The sequence below is a fragment of the Anopheles bellator genome, chromosome 2, assembly GCF_943735745.2.
Source record: "Anopheles bellator chromosome 2, idAnoBellAS_SP24_06.2, whole genome shotgun sequence".
Classification (NCBI taxonomy): domain Eukaryota; kingdom Metazoa; phylum Arthropoda; class Insecta; order Diptera; family Culicidae; genus Anopheles; species Anopheles bellator.
The window spans coordinates 73,866,822-73,887,409 of NC_071286.1; the positions used below are offsets into that span (position 1 = coordinate 73,866,822).

The 20,588-nt window shown below is 52.5% G+C and overlaps 1 protein-coding gene across 1 annotated transcript in view; it reads left to right on the forward strand.

The window, feature by feature from the left end:
* LOC131208033 (laminin subunit alpha-1) overlaps positions 1-20,588 on the forward strand; it is a 72,003-nt gene that overhangs the window by 19,467 nt on the left and 31,948 nt on the right. The window contains exons 4-8 of the mRNA XM_058200675.1: positions 6,428-7,093; positions 7,155-8,701; positions 8,779-8,889; positions 10,074-10,254; positions 10,323-10,512. Coding sequence (XP_058056658.1) covers positions 6,428-7,093; positions 7,155-8,701; positions 8,779-8,889; positions 10,074-10,254; positions 10,323-10,512 — 2,695 coding nt within the window. The remainder of the gene's footprint in view (positions 1-6,427; positions 7,094-7,154; positions 8,702-8,778; positions 8,890-10,073; positions 10,255-10,322; positions 10,513-20,588) is intronic.

Sequence of the window (20,588 nt, forward strand, 5' to 3'; positions counted from 1 at the left end):
GTAGCAGTGGACGAATAAAGACAAATAAAAGTTGCCCAAACTTAACTATGCATTGAATGATGGAAAGGGGATTTGATACACGAATCCTAAACGCAAAAAGGCCTGGGTGAACCAGGTCCATTGCATAAAGGTTATGCTGTGCATATGGTGGGATATGAAAGGATTGGTGTACTATGAGCTTTTGTAACCCAATGAAATTATTTGTGGACAACACTGGAGATCTGGATATTTCTAATGCATCTCTGATTGGATCGCTTCCAAAGCTAACGACGGACAATACTTTCATTAAAATGGATATGTTTTGTGATTGTTGTTAGGGCAGAATTACCGTATATTACCGTAGGTCGAAGCGCATGAATTACCGTATTTTTCCTTTTATAACGCGCACCTTTTTCCCAATTTTTTTAGCTCCAAAATCTGGGTGCGCGTCATACAAGGGTAGTAAAAATTTTGTCTCCTCTAAATATACAAATGTGCCCTTTTAGGTACATATTTTATGGTATTATTGAATAAATTATGAATTGAAACATTTGTTAGGAATATAATTATCCATACAATATCATCATTAAGTCATGGCAGGGAGTTAAAACAGAAGTTGTTGTGAAATCATTTACAAAATGTGGCATCAGCAATGTTATGGATGGATCTGAAGATATCGCAATTTATGAGAACTCTTCAGAGAGTGACAATGAGGAGTACATTGAAGAGCAATTAGAGAATATCAATTTGTCAGACAGCAGTGAATCTGGGTTTGAAGATTATTACGAAACATAAAATACTAGTATGTCTTTTGCAATGTATACGCATTTTATCTTTAGTCTACTTTAGAATATTTAAACAACATTTAGAATAATACATTGTTATCTTTTGATATTTGTTGGATATCACATATCTGAAAAATGTATAATAAAAAACTTTTTTTTCAAATTTTTTCTCTTAAATATGGGTGCGCGTTATACACGGAAAAATACGGTAATTCAAAGCCCCAGACCCGACCGACGTCATTACTTTCTAAAAAGGATGCCCCGAATAAGTCTCTCCACTTGATCCGCTGCTTATGCACTCAGAATTTATTAACTCATTCCGAATCCGATCGTGCTGGCTCCGTGGTTCTCGTGGTCCGAAGCCCAAAACGACAAAATTTGCTGCATCCGGACCGGCACACCGGTTCCCGTCGGGGCCATGTGGGAGAAAACATGAAGTTGAAGCTGCGACCGGCATGCATTTCACAAATTTACGATACGTCCGCCAGCACGGGGCCCAGGCACCCGCCGGCAAATCTTCCGTCAGCCGAAATCAAACAAGTCGTCCACGCAAACCACGGGATGGGCACTTAACTAATCGTATTTTATGAGCCATGATTGTGGGTTGGTTGCCGTCCCGGAGCCAAATTAAGTTATTAAGCCGCAGTGGCCTCGAAACAAGCGGCAGTCACACGGCTCTGTATGGTAAATGGAGGACGATCATGAAATCGAGCGTCCCAATTAATGACCGATGCCCCCGGTGGGGGCCTTTGAGTTGCCGTAATGCGAGTCCGCCATCTCTCAAAATCAGCATCACGGTGCGCCAGAGAGTCGTAATTGATTTGTCAAAAAGTGCCCCGATCGAATACGGTTCGGTTGTTCGTCATAATTGAACAGATGCTACGGTATCCTCCAGGTCATCGATTGCGATCACACGGGGCACGGGGAGTGATTGGGCCCGCGTTTCTCATGCTCCCTAACGAGCTCGAGCTTGTTCACTTCTCAGCACGATCGCGAACCGAACCGCGTGCGGTTATCTCGGTAAAGATCGAGGCTCGGGAAAGACAGAACGCGGCCCATTTGCGCCACGGCAGCGTGCAACCAGAAGCTTCGCGATCCACGGGAAGCCCCGAATGTCCCCGAGGGAGCCCGCGGGGCAGTTACATTAATCACGACAATCCTGGGAGGTATCCGACTTCGACGAGCGGGTGAATAATGTCATACGGACAAAAAGATCCGCCTGGCCGTTATGTACTTTCTCGACATCGGTTCCGACGGGGCTGAGTCCTGAGTTGCCGTCGCCCATCTGGTGTTGCCTTTTTTTCAATTTTAAATTTTGTCATTAATTTATTATCACATTTGCCCCACTCACGCCCGGGGCCGGGATCCGGAATGCAATCGACAGGGATCGTGTAAACATTTTTCATCTTATCGCAGTGACACATCTGATCGGATCGGATCGCACAGGTTGGCAGCGCCGGCGGATCGGTGATCTTTCATGCTGCAGCGAAGCTCGTTGTCCTTTCCCACACAGCTTTTCGTTTCACAGTTACCAGGCTTGTGCTGGGCCGGAAGATCAAGTGATCGATCTTTCGAATTTGTGTTAATAAAGCGTTTAAAGCGCAGGCAGTAGCGCAAGTGCACGATGAAATCGCAAGCTAAGCTTTAGTTATAGTTAAGGATCGCACTTAAAACGGAAGCTTCTCTGCAAGGTGAGATCAAATCAACGTCGGCAATCGATTGACTGCTCACCATATTACGGACGCAATTACGCCTAATTTGTTGCTAAACGCAATAATGCCGCACGATGTACGTGCCGTAACCTTTCGAATGGTGCATCGTTCGGAAGACCATTAATACGTAATCACATTAAGCCCGGCTCGGGACCGCCTGGCCCGGAGTCGCAGAAAACGATGTCTAATTTCAAACGACTTCGCGCGAACGGAACACCTAAAGTGGCATAAATAATGTCCGACACCGGTTTTTATGGTCCCAACATCTCAATATCTAATCCGGCCCGGCCCGGAGCCGTGCCGAGGACCGGACCGGGGACCGAACGCCAGCCGAGAAGGTAAAACGGTGAACGCCGGAATGGCGATAAAAACGAATGTTTTACCGATAAAACGTGTTGAAATAATTCGCAGCTTATCGCTAATCATCGGTTGTCGAGTACGCAAAACCGGCTCATTAGTGAGCGCCACTTGACGGCGTCTGCTGCCGTCGGCAATCGATCGTTGCAGCGAGCGCAAGAAGCGATGCCGCGATGCCGTACGATCACGATGCAGCGCGGGAGCAGAAATCGTATCGCAATTGAATTAAATCAAACCGTTCGACGCACGGGAAATGGACCTTTCGTTTCTTCGTGTGGTGCGTGCTGGCAGAAAAAGAAGAAAAAAGCGAGTACAAAGTGTAGGAGAAAAGACGGATGGCCCGGAGCGTAGTTCATTTTCACCGGCGTATTTATTTACATAGTGGATCAACGCCATTCACCGAGACCTCCCGGATCACCCGGCCAGGCAAGCGGCCGGCTATTATTATGGTTATTAATATTTTTCTTCAAACGCACGGTTGCGTTTGAGGAGATGATATTTATGTTCCGCGTCTGCTGCCATTGCGATGCGCCCGGGGCGGGGCTCGCGGGCCACAGGATTATCGCTATAGAAATGGGCCTCGTTAGGGCGGGCGATGAAAATCCTGGTGCTTGGTGCGCCAGGCATCGATTGGCTGCTGAGGCCCTTCCGTGCGGTCGGTGACGATCGATCTTCGTTCCGGGTGGGAAGTGTGATTATTGAATCGCAGCATAATGGCCATAATTATCCGGGCGTTTGTTCGGGCGATGATCTGGTTGCTTCCGTTGTTTGGCGCCAACCTTAGATCCGCTGGAGGTCTGAAAACATTTAGGCCAATAATTGCACATCGCAGTGTGACGTGATTTGTGATCGAACATGTGTCTCGGAGCTTGTTTGCAAACTTCCAGCCCTAAAGTGGCGGAGTTCGATGACCAATGCGCTCGGTATGCGCCTGAATCGTCGGTCAAGGAGTTTGTTGATTTTGGTGGTTAGTAAAATTGTTGAACGAAAGAATCTCGCAACGAACGAACCGCTCTGCGGTGTATGCTTTTCGGAGATTTGGTTCACAAAAGGATGCTCGTCGGAGTAGTAAAAGCGCGCCGGTAGAACACTGTTTGCCGGGCCTAACTGTTGTTGGTGCGCGCGGCGGGCCACTTTTGTTTGCACTTTTTATTAAAATGTCCATAAAAGGCGGTGCGGCAATTGCGTTTGGAGGATGTTTTGGAAACGGTGGACCCATACGTTTGAAAGCTCACCCTGTGCGCCGGCCATCGGGTCGATTGGGAATGCGCGCACCGTTGTCGTTGTCATCGTCCGAGTCCGGGACTTGAATGGTGTTTAGAGTATCGTTTGTTGAAAGATTAACATTTGATGAATAGGAACGTTTTTTCGGAGAACTCTTGCCGACCGCTTTCATGCCCATTTGAGAGCTAATAACGCCCGGCGCTGGAACGCCGGTCCGCCGTGCTTAGGCCTGATGGTTCCAGGTACTGTGGTATCCTCCCCGGCCCCGAGCGGGCTAGGCTTCTGTCATTCCGTGGGGGTTTCAATTGTTCACCAGCATGGCAGTGTGACCCACTTCCTCGATTGAAACCATTGTCGAGACTGCGCAGGAAGGCAGGAAGGGAATGTTTGAGAGGTACTCTTCGGGCGTAAGCGCGGGAAAGGAAAACAGACGCGGCAGACATCTTCATACGGTGAACGGTGGATGCGCTCCCCGGTGGCATCGCTGAGCTCGTTAAGATTATCGCGGGTTCGTCGCCGCCCCGTTGATTGAAGTCTTTCGATCGATGGAACCCGACCGTCGTTCGCCAGCGGTTTGAGATCGAAAGTAAGTGCTGCTGTGCAAACACGCTTGTGCCAAAACGCGGTCCGAAAACTCGGATACGATTGTATCGGCGCTTCGTGGAACCCGGATCGGATAAAATTGTTTAATTTAAAAATGATCGATCGATCGGCGAGATGTTACCGTTTATTATCTTGTTAAATTGGAAAATGTTCTGATTCTTGCCATTTTTTTTCGCTTTTCGTTAGAGATCGACCAGGAAACTGTTTGTTAGCTTCGTTTCGATCCACGACGAATGGCATGCGCGCGGTTCGCCAATCGGAATGCAATAAAAGTCTTAAACTTGGTGAGCCACAGGACGTGCCGCAGTCGCTGAAGGTTGGAATGCTCCAACAGCGGGGAACCGAACCTTCTTCCGCCATGTTGTTTTACACATAATTCTTGACGGGCGACGATTCGCGATCCTGCGCTGTCGGGATGCTGTCCGCGTGCCGTGCTGGGAATCTCCACCGGCCACTGTCTGGGCGGCGGATGATGAGAACGACACCGGGCCGGACGGGCTGGTTGACTGAACTGGACATTGATTCGTCGCACAAGCTCACAGAACACATAAATGGGCATGTCTGGAAACGCGACCGTACCGGCCGCACGCCTCACGCTCGACCAGCCGTCGCCGCCGTTCCCGGGAGTCACATTATTCGTACGTGAACTTTTCTCCTTTAAATTGTGACCATAAATGGTCTAGCAAATAATTGTTTGCTCCGAGAATGTCACGACTTTCGTACGTCAGCCTTGTGTGTTTGTGCCGGGTGGCCCGCAAACCAATCCCTTCGGGTTGCGCGGGCTCCAGATCCCGATACTGTCCACCGGGCCGCTATCGGACTTTCGGGTTGCCCGGGGGGAGTTTTATGATGGAAAGAAAGGGAGAGGACAAAAAAGCGGTGACCATCGGTCTTTCGGCCCGAGGGAATATTGTCGCATAAAGGGTTGCCCCCCTCCACGTAGGCATCCGACTGCACCGACCTGACCGGGTCCGTGGCCGGGTTATGATTGAACTAATTATTTTTAAAATAGACCGAGCATCGTGGGCCTCCGGCATCGGCCACCGGCAGGATATAGGTGCATTCGGTGTACGGTGGCCATCCATTTCTAGGCCAGAATCGTGCCCTCGGACGGTTCCGCCGCGGGATGATGCTACGGAACTCGTGGGTCCCCGTTTTGAGTTTGCACGAGCCAGCCCTTCAGTTGTGGTGCCCGCTCAATAATAATGATCAGCCGAGCCGAGTTCAGTTGTTCCGTTCCGGTTCCCAAACATGGTACCGCTCGACAGACCGACGACCTGTTCGTGGTTTTACCAGCCTTTTCCAAAGTTGGAAAACTGTCGTGGGTGTTATTTGTGGGCCAATTAAGACCGGGTCCATCGGTAGCCATCGATCAGGGGCGCAATACGGGGCGATTACCATTGCAAAATATGCGCCCATGACGAAATTCGACTTTTGCATCGTTTGCCGCCAAATCAAACTCACGGCGGCCCGCTGTGAGCCGCCCGGTTGGGTAGAAATTTTGCCCGATCGATCAGGCGGGAGAAATTCCTTGCGGCCGGTACAACCCCGAAACACGACCGCACATTCCGGCCGGTGAGGCAGCAACGAATTAAAATGCCTTCGCCATGTCGCTGCATTGTGTCGTGTTCGGCACGGCGCAAACCTAGATTCCAGGATTCCCCTCGGTTTGGCTGCCCATTCAAATGGCGCCACGAAGCGCCTGCGCACCACTAATCCCTCGGCCGAATTCTAACCTTTCACCGGTCTGGTGCCCCTTTCTTGCAGCTCTACCAGATAGTGTTCTTTACCATGCGAGCCGCCATCTCGCCCGTGCCGGCCACCTGGGTGCTGGAGAAGTCAACGGACGGCCGGACGTACGAACCGTGGCAGTACTTTGCCGGTAGCGACGGTGAGTGCCGCGAACGGTTCGGGTTGCCAGCCTACACCAGCAACTACATCTTCAAGAGCGACGTGGAGGTGATCTGTGCGACCCAGTTTTCCTCCCCGGAGCCACTGGAAAATGGTGAAATCAACCTATCACTCATTAGTGGACGGCCAAGCGAAAAGACGAGCTCGATCGAGCTGCAGAACTTTACGATCGCCCGCTACGTTCGAATACGCCTGCTGCGTATGCAATCCGCGGTGCAGCAGCAGCAGCCGGACGGCAGCGGTTCGAGTCTCGGCTCAGTGCTGCAACCGAAGCGCAGCTTTTACAGCATCCGTTCGCTGCGTATCGGCGGGCGGTGCTTTTGCTCCGGACATGCCGGGAAGTGCAAGGCGAGCGACAACAACCTCGACAACCAGCAGCAGCAGCAGCAGCAGCAGCAACCGCAGTGCGAGTGTGTCCACAACACGTGCGGCCCGCACTGTGATCGGTGCTGTCCGCTTTACAACCAGCGTCCGTACCGCGTCGGGACTCCGGTGAGCGCCAACAAGTGCGAAAAGTGTGAGGTAAGTCGCAGGAAGGCTTCATTCGAGGCATTCTGAAATGAAATTCTCCTCCTGGTTTTAGTGCCATGGCCACGCCACGTCCTGCTACTACGACAAGCTGGTGGACGAGCAGCACCTGAGCCAGAGCATCCGGGGCAAGATGAGCGGTGGAGGCGTGTGCCTGAACTGTACCGCGTTCACGACCGGCATCAACTGCGAGCGCTGCCTCCCGGGGTACTTCCGGCCCGAGCCGGTTCCGGCGGACCACGAGCAACCGTGTCGGGCGTGTGAGTGCGATGCTCCGGGAGCGACCGGTGAGTGTCGGGCCATCGGTGGCCAGTGCACCTGCCGGGAGGGCTTCACGGGGCCCCGCTGTACTGAGTGTGCCCCGGGACACGCCGGGGAGCAGTGTGTCCGGTGTATGTGCGATCCACGTGGTACCCGGCCGGGCCGTGAGTGTGGCGAGGAGTGTAGCTGCAAGGCGCACGTGATCGGAGCGCGTTGCGATCGGTGCGCCGAAGGATTCTTCGCGCTCCGGGCGACCAACGCCGACGGGTGCCTCAAGTGTTACTGTTCCGGGTTGGTGGGGGTACGGTGCAGTGCGGGGGGCCAGAGCACCGACGGCCAGACCGCCTACTCGACGCTGGACGGCTGGACGGTGACGAATCTGGCGATGGGCGAGCGGGTTGTACCGACGCGCGACAACGACACCGGTTCGCTGGTGTTCGGGATGTTCGAGATGCCGGATACGGAAGCGGTGTACTGGCGGGCACCCCCGGGCTACCTCGGCAATCGGTTGGGGAGTTACGGGTCCCACCTTAGCTTCCGAATGCAGTGGATAACGGTGCGCGGTGATACGAGCGGAAAGCCGACGGTTGGCCCCACCCTGGTGCTGGTCGGTCGGAATGGGATGAAGATCGCGTACGGAGAGGCCAGCTACGATGAGGTATCGGGGGGTTCGGTAACTATCGAGGTGCCGCTGCAGGAGCAGAACTGGTACCACGTGCCACGCACGGTACAGGACATCATTACGCGCTTGCGGCGCACCGAGTACCACGGGGATCCGGTCACCCGGACGCAGTACATGGCGGTGCTGGCCGACGTCGAAGCGATCCTGCTGCGGGGTACCTACCACACCGATCAGGTCGAGAGTGTCCTCGAGGATGCGCAGCTTTTCACGGACGGGTCAGGGACCCCGGCCGAAGGAAGCGCGGGCGAGAGTCTCGTCGAACGGTGCGAGTGTCCCGACGGGTATCGGGGCGCGTCGTGCGAAGAGTGTGACTTTGGGTACGTGCGGATCTACGAGACGAGTGTGACGCACGAACGGGTCGGTCGGTGTATTCCGTGTTCGATGTGTCACGGGCATGCGGCCACCTGTGACCTTGAGACGGGTGCGTGTGCCGCCTGCCTTCATCATACCGTCGGCACCAACTGTGAGCGCTGTTTGGCCGGGTTCTACGGCAATGCGACTGTCGGACGGGCGGATGACTGCCAGCCCTGTGCCTGTCCGCTGCCGGTGGCCGGCAACAACTTTTCCCCTCACTGCCAGGCGAAGGGAGGCGAGCATGGGCGGGGGGAGTACGTGTGTACGCAGTGTCCGGACGGGTACACGGGCGACCATTGTGAACTGTAAGTTACGGTTCCAGGGCAAACGGGCGATCTGACGGAAGATCTGAGCTAAGAGACCGTTGTGCTGTTCGTTTCAGCTGCGACGATGGTTACTACGGGGAGCCGACGGAGATTGGGGGGCAGTGTCGTCCTTGTCCCTGCCACGGAGGTCCTTGCAATCCGCGGACCGGCGAATGCATCGAGTGTATGTGAGTATCGAGTGTGTGAGCGGTGAGGGTGAGGTTGCATCAGGTCTGAAAGTCGAAAATGAACCTTTTTTCATAGAAGTCCTATGTGAAATGGACAAAGGTATTATGACAAAGTATGTGCCATCGTTAGCTATACACTTATCCCATCTCAATACTTATTTGTGGATTTCACGTCGAAAGAATTGTAGGTCTTTCGAAGCAAACCAATTAGTCATCCAATTTCGACTTCCTCGTAGGAATCGAGGAGCTGCTCAGCCAATGCGTGTCCCATCGATGAAAATAAAACATAATAGGAATCGGCCAAGGCTAGTGAATACAGCGAGTGGCGTGGCCACTCCCAGCCAAGGGCTTTGATTGTATCCTGAACTAGTTTTGCTTTATGTCCAGACGCATTGTCTTTACCGTGTCTTCTGGCCCACTATGGTCGTTTTTCCATCAATGCATGGTGCAAATTGATCATTTGTTGTCGGTAGCGATCGGTGTTAACGGTTTCGCCAGGTGTTAGGAGCCTATAATACACCACACCTTTCTGGTCCCATCAGACACACAGCTTTGTCTTTTTGCCGAATCGATCTGATTTTGCAGTCGAAGTTTGATGGTGATTTTTCCCGGACTGACCCTTGATTTTTTCTCTTTTTTGGATTCTCACAATGAACATACTTTCGATCCTCAATCATGATCTGATGGAGAAATAAATTTCTGGCCTTGTACCTGGCCTGCAGAATTTCGTTCAGTTTGTTTTCCAATCTTCTGAATCTTTCCCAGGGCCTTCAAACATAGAAATATGGCGTATTGGAACACATTTAGCTGATCCGCGAGTTGTAACGGTTTCGTGTCATTTTCATCAAAAAGTTCTTGTAGTTCCAGCGTCCTTATACTTTTTTGCAGCCATCCGACGCTCGTTGCTTATTAAGTCAAAATCGCCATGTTTGAATTTTTAAAACCACTCAAAGCACTGCGATCTTCCAAGAGCATGATCACCGATAGCTTCGACAAGCATTTGATGCGATTCTGTAGGCGATTTCTTCAGCATGTAGCATTTTTTTTTCGAGTGTGGCCAAAAACGCCTAATTGGTAGGATCAAATGGACAAATAGAACCTTCTGTTTACACAATCTCACCTTCGACTTTTAGATCTGGGCACAGGCACGAACTAGTATGCTAATCTCTCCGGCCTTTCCGCAGGGGCTTCACCGAGGGTTGGCGGTGCGAGCGGTGCAAGACCGGCTACTGGGGCGTACCGGATGACGGGTGCGAGCCGTGCAGCTGCTCGGCGGTGGGCGCCCTCGAGAACGTGTGCGACGTGACCACCGGCCAGTGCATCTGCAAGCCGCGCTACGGTGGCCGCCGGTGCGACGAGTGTGACGTGAGTATGACGCGAGTCCCAGAGTCCTTGACGGCGCCGCGTTACTTACTTGTGCGATCGTGCCGCAGGTGGGCTACGGAAACCTGGAGCTCGAGTGTCCGGCCTGTGCCTGCCACGTCAACGGATCGGCCAGCCCCAGCGTGTGCAGCCCGATCAGCGGCCAGTGTGAGTGCAATCCGGGCACCACCGGACTCCGGTGCGATCGCTGCGAGGAAGGGTACTTCGGGCTGTCGCCGGAACGACCGGATGCTTGCCAAGGTAAGTGCGGGGGGCCGTGACAAATTAACACACGCAACGGGTTGAAGCGGAACGCCCCACGTAGGCGTATGGCGCTTCGGGGCCGCTTCGGGTTCGGGATCGATTGGTTCCATCGATTGTGCGAGGGGCTGGTGGAACGAATCGGAACCCAAACAACTTAATATCCCCGGGTAGCCCGGGATGTCGGGAGCTCGGTCGGTCGATCGATAATCGACCGGCTCTGTACTGGAGCAGCCACCCATGAGCGCGTTAGTCATCAGCGATCGGGACGATTAACCGGGAGGGACCGGGCCCCGGAGCCCGGAACCTGATGATGTCCGTGATGATGATGATGCTGATGGTGAATGTTGTGTGTTCTCCCGCGGGGCTGGCCGGCGGGTGAAAGCACATTCGCTGCGCCGGGTTTGCGTTGCGACGATCGCCGTACGTAGCGAGATTAATTTTATTGTTATCGTTATTACCTTTTACGTAGATTACAATTTATTGATTATGAAGTTATTAAATCGGCTCCGCGAGGGCTGGGCACGATTGTTTGCTTCTTTCGCTTCCCAGCGACTGGCCAGTTGCATTGCTGTGGCGTACGTCCTGGCGTCCTGGCGTCGATGCAGCTATGCTGGTTCCAAACAAACTCATTTCGTCATGGGGCTCACTCTTGATGGGGCTGGGCTTTCAGCTGGGTCTTTTCAACAAATTCCGTAACGGAGCCGCAGCCATTAAAGACCATTAAGTTGCAGACGCAGAACCATCGGAGAAGTGTCCCATCGGCTTGATTCTATTTCGCATTCCGAGTGATCGAAAACGATGAAAATTCGACGGAAAAAGTGCAACAACTTGCTTTCGGCGATTTTTTTGCTCTGTACGATCCAAAACCGATATCAACGCCACGCTGATTGGGACCGGGGACCAGGCCAGACTGTTGCGCCGAACTCGAACCCACCACAAAACATAAACAACCCGCGCGGGCCGTCCGCACGGAAGACAAGCAACCATAAAATGGGGCGCTGATTGATCGATGAGGTAATTATTTTTTGGAGCATGCAAAGCGGCCTTCCCTCCCACATCGGCCCGCGGCCCCGCGATCGTCCCCATCGTCGGATCGGATCGTGCTGGTTAATTAAAACGGTTTTACGTCGATCGTCAAATTTTTAGTCGTCGAAACGGTCGTTCCGTTCCAGTTTTGCTTTTTTTTTCGTGGCTGCTGGCCGTTTGTTGTGTCTTTCCGTGCGGGTTACTTTTCTTGCGGTTGCCGATTTTTATGTGGTTTTTTGGGGAAAAATCCTGCCGGGGGAGTGAACGAAACGAGAACCGGTTCGCCGTGTACCGGTAACGAGCTGGCCAGGGGGGCTTAGTTTGGTGAATGGTTTGGTGCGTGTTTGGCGATCAAACATTGCGATCCCGCTAACGATTTCGGTGACACGGTGGGCAAACAATGGTCACCGTGAATTCCGTGACCTCGCGACCTCAGTCAACATGGCGATGGTGCAAACAGTGGCCGCTCGATTCCACCGAAAAAGGGACAACAAATTATCGTGTGTCACCGAAAAGATATTCGGAGCTAACCTTTGCGTGGCGATCGCGGCATCTTGCGATTGATCGCGTGCGGTCGGTCAACAGCCGTTGGGCTGTGTATTTGCCATCCCACCGCGTGTACGTCGCGCACCTGAGCGACGGTTTTGCGTTGACTCGTCACCAGGAATTAATCTAAAGGCGGGCTAGCAGACGCCGACGGCTTCACCTTCGCGCGACAACTCAGGGCGTCGTGTGTGGTCAGAGCGGCGTGGCGCGTGTTGCGCCCAACCGTCAACGTCATCGTGTGATGAGTAATTTGTTTTGCGTACCCCTTTATGCTGTGGCCGCCCGGCTGGCTCCGGATGCCGTCACTTATCGAGCGACGCAAATCGATCCGCTTCTCCGGGCTGCCCGCCCAACGCACGGGTTGGTGGCCACCCGAATGCGGGGTGGGAAGGATGATAAACATAAAAGCACCAGCAAGGTTACTGTGCACTGTCTCTCCGTGGACTGTGCCCCGGTCCCGGGCTGATCGCATGTTCGGGAGGGAAGTTTATAAAATGTACAACTTTATCATCATCATCCTGCGCGCGGTTGGGAGGAAGATCGGCCGCCGGTGGACCGGTTCGTGCCTAGGGCACGGACACGGGGCCGTCGTGTGTACGCTATTGATATGAAAATTAATAATAAATCAATTATAAACTAATGACTTGGCGGAATTTTTATTGAATAAAATTAATAAATGTTTTCCGTTTGCGCAACGCGCACCGTTCCCGAACGGGGCCGATGATCGCACGGGCCTGGAGTCATCGGGAGAAAGGGGGAACAGATCCTAGGAGGGGCCGCTATGCTGTGGCCCCGAGGAAACCTTTCTATTTCGAAGGTTTGACCGTCCACCTCGAGACGATGACGATTGGAGAAAGATCTGGTTTCGAGGTTAATGTTTCACCACACTAACGAACGATCGAGTGGTTCGGCTAGCTTGATAGGGTGATCCATCAAGTGTACCCGATATTTAAACTACCGATCCTTTGACTTTTAATTAGAATACTAATGTGTATTGGGAAATATTAAAAACTTACTTCCAAAGCGGTGAATCTTCAACTCAAACTGTAAGGAAATGTGAAAAGCTTAAATGCAGTTAAGCTCCTTTTTAGCTCGGTGGTCATCAGCCAGCATGTGCAGAAGAAGTCCATGCACGCGTCAACTGGTGATTATTTGGTGTGGATTTTTATCTGGCAGCATCATCCGTCCATTTTTGTTCGAAAAGCCGCCGTAACCGTCGATCGCATTCGCTAGCGAGAAATGTTGGCTGATTGATTCTTCGGCAAGATGAACCACCCTATAGAGGCGCACGCGTATGTAGCTAATAGTGCCTAATGTACCTGTATTACAACTGATGTTAACTAAACGATCGCCTCGCTCGCGACTTTGAACGTGAACGTGGCAGATGATCGTGAGGAAAGCTTTCGACACGCTCCTGGGGGGGTTCCGCACGCGCGGCTCTACGTCTAGAGGCGGAACTCGTCGGCCCGTTGGTTGATGATGTTATTCCTGGCCCACATCTCTTCCTCGGCCACCGTCCGTCGAGTGCAATCCCCGATCCCCTCGACCGCGTGGATATTCCAACGGCACTTTCCTGGACTACTCGAGATCGCGCGCCCGAGCTGATTTGAAGTGCAATCTGTGGTCAGTGCGCGAGCGGGCGCGGTGAATAAAAATGATCGAAACTGAAAGCATGGGCGCGGGGCGCACATCAAAGTAGATAAATCAATCGAGCGGCCTACACTGTGGAACAGGGGGTGGTGATCATGCTGATGAAGCGTTCCCGGTTTTTAACGCAATGCAGGATGGCCGTGAGGTGAGGTCTGTTTATGTGATTTTTGTGCAATTCGTGCTCTCACGCGTTCCGTGTTTATGCTGAATGATAGGATGGTGATGGGTTGGGTCCTTCGGCGAACATTCCTTCATTGTTTACATCAGGTACTTTTCGATGATAAGGCTTTTATCAAAGGGAATTGAGGTAGTATAAGCTGCAAATCGTATATTTGATTTACCATTCATGCTCTTCATACACCAACCGACATTTCTTATTGCTTCACACACTCGAATAACTCACTACTTCTTGCCAATAGTCCTTTGTGATCCGTGATTTATTGATCGACTCGTATCGATAGACTCAAATTCATTCATTTTCATAAAAATAACATTAAAATTTTAACACGCATCCAGAGTTTTAACTCACAAACTTCCCATTCGTCATCGATCACTCTAAGGTACAGTAACAGGAATGCAACAAAGGCCCATCATCGATGGGACACTTTCGCAGCCCTGCTTCGTGCCGGTTCGTGCAGGACGCTCTCCGTTCAGGACGGGTTAAGGTGCACCCTATTGCACCTGCACCACCGCGATCGCGCACCACCCGACTCAGTGACCACCCGTCGCGGGCGATAAATCCGGGCGAATGGTAATTTATGTGCGGAGTGTCCGGAGCCGGACCGGAGCCGAAGGGGTCGACTGTTAACACCCCGACGCGGCCACGGCCTCGGCGAAGTGCCTGACGATCGGAATCGCTGGGCTGGGCTGGGCTCGGCTCCGGTACCGACCGGTACGCCGCGTGAATCCGTTATGAAATTGCACATTAAAATGCAATAAAACAAAACGAGTCTCGGGCGAAGATGTCGCTGCGCTGCGCAGTCGGTGCGCAATCGATGCGCAGCGCTCGAGCCCGACCCTGTTTGGACCACTTTCGAACCCGGCTTCGGTGCTGGCTGGCGAAGAGAGGCAGAGAGAGAGAGAGAAGGGTTGATGCTGGCAAGCTGAGGGGGATTAATCGCATCATCAGACAAATTGGAGCCAGCCAGGTTTGGAGCGGTGGCCACCGCGTGGCCCAGGAGTTTCGCACGCCGCGTGCTGGGGTGATAATTTCGTCCTAGACATGGCGAATGTTTTATGGCACTTTTAGCGTTATTTATTCGATTCGACCATCGGTACCGTTAGTTCTCGTGGGTGGGGTGAGCGCATCAACCGGGTTCCTCAATAGACCCGGGAGGTCACGTCATCGACATGTCACCCGGTTGAGACCGATCGGTGCTTGGTGGCTTAGAAGGTTCGTGGCTCGGCTAGAACCACACGCGGTGGTCTTTCTTCGACCGGCTAGTCACGTCTTAGACTCCGGGTGGGGAGTCTCCAGGGACCCTGTGCTTAACTCTTTTGGCGCTTGTGATGGAAAATCGTGAGTTGATTGAATTATTGGACCCTCTGGTCTGTGGCACTGTGTTTTCGGGAAGGGCTCAGCGTGGCCGGAGCATTATCGTGGCCCGCCGATCGCCATCCCGACCGTCGGAAGATAAATGGGTTTTCTATTGGGTTGCCGGCCATTAGGGCGCACCGTGTTGTACTAATTGATTTATTCCGTTACGACCGGATGGATTAGATACGATCGATTCCGCCCGGCTCAATGGGGGATAGGGCCAGGGCCCAAAGTCTGCCTTGGGCCCGATTAAGATAACGACGGAGAACGAGAACGCGAGCCAGGGATTTAGGATAGGACCGCCGACGATGCCGAGGGCCTCGGCAAGGTTGGAACAATTCCCTAAGAGGAATCCGGATAAGGGAATCCATCGGTTTCGGGTGTCGCCACAAGGTTGATGAAGAAAGTGGATTAATTTCAAAACGTTGGCGCTCTAAAACTGTGTTCCACGTTCAAATCTAATCCTAAACCGGTTACGTTAGCAACAAATTGGCATGCCGGTTGGTTGATTGGATGTTTGCTGAATGAATCCCCGTGATGCTGTTACGAGGCTGCTCTCTGAAGCGGTGGCCCCTTTCACCGGCATAGATCACTTTGGCACTGATTTCTTGGACCTTATGGCACCCCGATAAATCAGCGCACTTCTCGCGACCGCTCGACGTCCGCTAACCTGTTGCGTTTCTGGCGTGCATCGAGCGCAGTGGCCGCCGGCAGTCCGCTCCGCGTCCACTAAACGGTTGATAATGAACGGTGCGGTGAGGTGAGGGGGACGACGGGGGATCCCCCCGGTACACCGGGTGACAGGACAAATGGCGCACGGTGCTCCGGTGCCCGTGGTTTATGTTACGTGGCACGGTAGGAGTAGGTAATAAAAATGTTTCGAATCCTCTCCGAGTTCTCTCCGGTCCTCTGCGTGGGGTCCTCTTGTGGGGGAGCGGGTGAGGCATAAATCATTTGCCATGAAACTGGCCATCGATCTCTGGGCGATGATGCGCGTGCGCCCGGCAAGGGAACCATGTTTCAATTGGGGGTGCCCCCATGTTGACTGGGAGGTGGGTGAGTTATCGCGACAGCGCCCGGAAAATGTAGCTAACGGGTTATGGGTCGTTTCCCGGGGCTCTCGTCGGGCCATGTGACGCTATCACTCACCGACGTCGTTAGGTGGTCCGCGGGAAAAGAAACAGATCCTCGTTTCGCTCTCGCTCGCTGTTCGGAATGTGGACGGGAGAGAAATGAGGTTCGATCGTTTACACGCTTGCGCTCTGTAAGATGTGTTTTGCTCTTTTATTTAGTTATAAATTATTGCATTGACAAATTGGAATCGGCCCTGCTGTAGAACATCCGTGAGTGACGTCAGTTCGAATCGAAGATCACGCTGATCTTATGGTATTAAATTGTTGCATTCAACTGACCCAAGTGTTTCGTGTAGATCGAGCATTACCCGACTCGTAGTGTAGACGGATGATCTACGGATGGAGCATAAAGATCATATAAGGTTGGCAAAAAAGTAATCCATTATTTTCTCGGTAGATGGATTTAGTAATCGATATCTTCTGAAGTATCGATCAAACAATTTGAAGTTTATGCTCATCGTATAAAATCACAGAAATAATCAAATTTGATCGGCATGTTAGTAGTCCTAGGCCAGGAGAAGAAGCTCGATCTTTGGGTGTCTCAATGGATCGATCTTCCATCTGCAAAGTTTTGGCCAAACGGAATAAAATCGATCCATTTCTTAAATGTATTTCTGGCGATGAGAAATGGGATATATACAACAATATTGTGAGAAAACGATCGCTGGCCATAGCTGCTGGTGAAGCAGCTCAAACCGTGACCAAACCAGGATTAACAGCCTGGAAGGTCCTATTAAGAATATGGTGGAATATGGTGAAAGGAATAATTCATTAAGAGTTGCTTCCGTATGGCCAAACACTTCATTCAGATCTCTACTGTCAACAACAAAGGACCGTTTGAAACTAACAATTGACCAGAAATAGCCCAAAATTGTCCAACAGAAGACCTGTAGTTTTCATTAGGACAACATCTTAGATATCTTACATAAAGTTTCAAATTTTACGCAAAAATGGTGGAAATCTTTTTCCCCAACTTGAAGTTATAATATTTCTGGTAACCTTAAGTGACTGATTACATAAATCCGTCTAGAACATTCTGGAAGAGCCGACAAAACTCTGCCAACGGAAACCGAAACAGAAGCTAATCAGTCGGCTCTCAACGCCCAAACCAGTACCGTTCGACTCCGCAATCGCTTCTGGCAAAGTCCAACACCATCCGCTTTCCCCGAGGACATCAACAGATTTCGCAACATTGTAACACTTGACGCGGTGCCCATTTAGGGGCAAGCATCGTGCGCTTACTGTCAGCGAATCCCGGCATGGCATGGGCAGCGGACCAATGTTTGGGGTGCATTTAACCTTTCGCAAACATCGCAATTACGCACCCAAAAATGGCACCATAAACAGCGAGCTTAGCGAGCTCAGCGAAAGCTCAGCTTCAGTCAGAAGCTGAGGCTAATCGGATTTATTCCACGGGAGAGCTTACGCGAAATCATTTAACGCACCGCTCCCGAGACCTCGCGGGTTGACCTTTGGCTCGCCATCGTGTATGTCGGCTTGCCCGCCCGGAATTGCCCGGAAAGTAGCTCCGACGGGAATCGCTTTTCGCGTATCGAATTCACTTTCACGACGTCCCCCTGTCCCGGATGACGAGACGGATCGAATCGCCGAATCGCGCCCGGGGTGGGACGGGGTGAACCACGGAGTTCCGGGCGTGAAAACGGAGCGGTGTTAAACGGCATTAATTATGTGTCTTGTTGCGGGCACGGAGGGTACTTCGTAGTGGGGACGGGATTTTAATTAATGCTGGATTCGCCACCGCAATGTTGGCGCGAGTTGGCGTTCTTCGACTCGGCAAATTAAACGCATGAATTCCATCGCCACCAGGCACCTCGGCGCACCTCGGTGGGGTTCTTGTCTGAAATTGATTTATTTGTGGCAGATTCTGAGCCGCCCGAACGATGGATTCGGGGGCGAACTTCAAGTGCGGGCCGGCCCGGTGGTGGTTATGCTAAAATGAGGTTAAATAAACTGTTGGCCGACGTGGCGATGGTGGCGCACTCGTAGGTATTGCCCTCCAGACTCGTAGGTCCAGCCGAAGCCGGCTGTCGGTTGGTATTAATTTTGCGTAGTAAAACATTAATTACATGCCTAATGAAGGCGAGAGGGCGCGCGCCCGGCCACGCGGAGATCAAAGAAAATGGGTGCGCGAAAATGGGTTCCCAAAAGCGGCCGTCCTGTGGCTGCCGTGGGAGCTCGTATCTAATTGGCAAAATTCTAGGCACCAGTGCCGCAACATAACTGCGGATTAAATGGATTTGTTGGCCGTTATGTAGCATTTGTAGCTAATGTTTAACCTATCGATGAGATCACTAAAATATTCTAATGTTTTACATAAAATAAAGCATAAAAATGCAAAATTGCTACGGCCATCTTTCGGCCATTTTCAACACTTTCCTATCCCATAGCCGTAGGGACGGTGCGAAAGGTGCGAGGCGCGAAAGAAAAATCGTATCCCATGAAGGAGACATATTTGCCCACCGTGTGGGACGGAGGCTGAGCCGAGACCCGAGAGTGGCACTTCTTATCTTCTCAATCATGCATTTAGCCGGAAGCGCGTTCACACCGCCCTGGCACGGCCCTAGCCCGGCCCTGGCCCGGCCCGAGCATAAGTTATGCGTGTAAATATTAGCCACCGGCGCTGATGAGCTGCGGTTCGGTTGGCCGGCTGCTGGCCGCGGCTGGCGATCGCACGCGGACCCACGGGCGACAGCACATTCCGAGTGCACGCTCACTGTGTCCGGGCATTAAATGCACATTTATAGATTACCTCTCGTCGCTCGCTGGCCACGCGGTGAAGGTACGCGGCCGATGGGCCGATGGGGAGGATCGTTTCATCTTCAACACCTTTGCGCGTACACCAGCGGGCAGGATCGGAGCAAATTATGATGATGATGACCGACCGACCGGCTGGATGGCCGGCTGGCTGGCCCGACCGGGCACGACACACTATTTGTATGGCGGTGACGGTTCAAGGAGGCGCGAAAAGGCGATGCGTACACACGAGCGAGGCTCACGGCGGGACTGTCGAGAGTATGCTGCAGCCTCACAGACTCCGGGCCATACTTTATCCAGCTGAGTCAACTCTGCGTGAGGCTCGTGGGAGTCATTCGGCATTCGGCTTCCCTTTGCGGAGCGCAGCCTGTGCCATTCATAAACCGTCGCCGTTCTCCGTTCCGGTGGCCACTTCGGATAAGATAAACCGTCGGCCCCTCGTGTCGCGCCGGATGCAACTGCGACAGATGCGCAGAAGGTGCCGTCTTCACGCGGCGAACCGGATTGCATTCGCCGAGCCGAGGCGTGGGATCGGATCGGATCGGGCGCGAAAACGGGTTATACAAATCGTAAAATTATGCCTAACGGGGCCCAGCCAGTCAGATGGATCGGATCGGCTTTACGAGATGCGAACCATTGGCACCATCCTTTTTCGGGTGGGACGTAATAATTGGTGGATTACAAAAGAGTCGTTTAATTTATTGGCCGATGCTATTTAGTGGTGGATCCCAGTAACGATCCCAGCTTGCGTCTTACGAGTGCTGCAGAATTAATAGTTTTCGCTCGATCGCTCCGGGACCTCGCTCCGGGACTTATCGTTGGCTGTCGATCACGCAGCAAAGCGTGCAAAAATGTTGCAATCGCGTCTAACGTTTATTGCATTCGGCACGTTCGGCACTCCGCGTTTGGTGTATGTTATTCGATCCCGAAGCATCAGCGGTTCCCGAGGCAAGTTCAGGGCCCCCGAGAAGCCCGAACCAAATAAGATAGCTCGAGCAAGCTTTTCGTCGATCGCACAGAACCGTCAGGCGCTAGGCGCCACAACGGGCTCCAGTCACGCAATGCGGCCGCGGCGAAAATGATCCTCGAGCATAAACATATCCTTCCCCGGTGCGATCTAGCCGGTATCGCAACGAGCCACCTACCGGTTCGGGCCTCATTGCCGGTTCGCATGTCCGCGGCAAAGGCGGCCCGCGTTAACCGCTTCATCATTTCGTGCACTTTCGTGAGAGGTGATAAAGCGAACGCGCACCCTTTCGGAGCCTTGCGAGCGAGCTAAGTGCAGTTTAATTGCTACCCTGGTTAGCACGAAACCGGACGCCGTTGTCGTATCATCGTTTGATGATAAATATTTCTAACGCTTTGGCGTGCCGCGAAATGAGCGACGCTCGAGTGACACGTTCAGC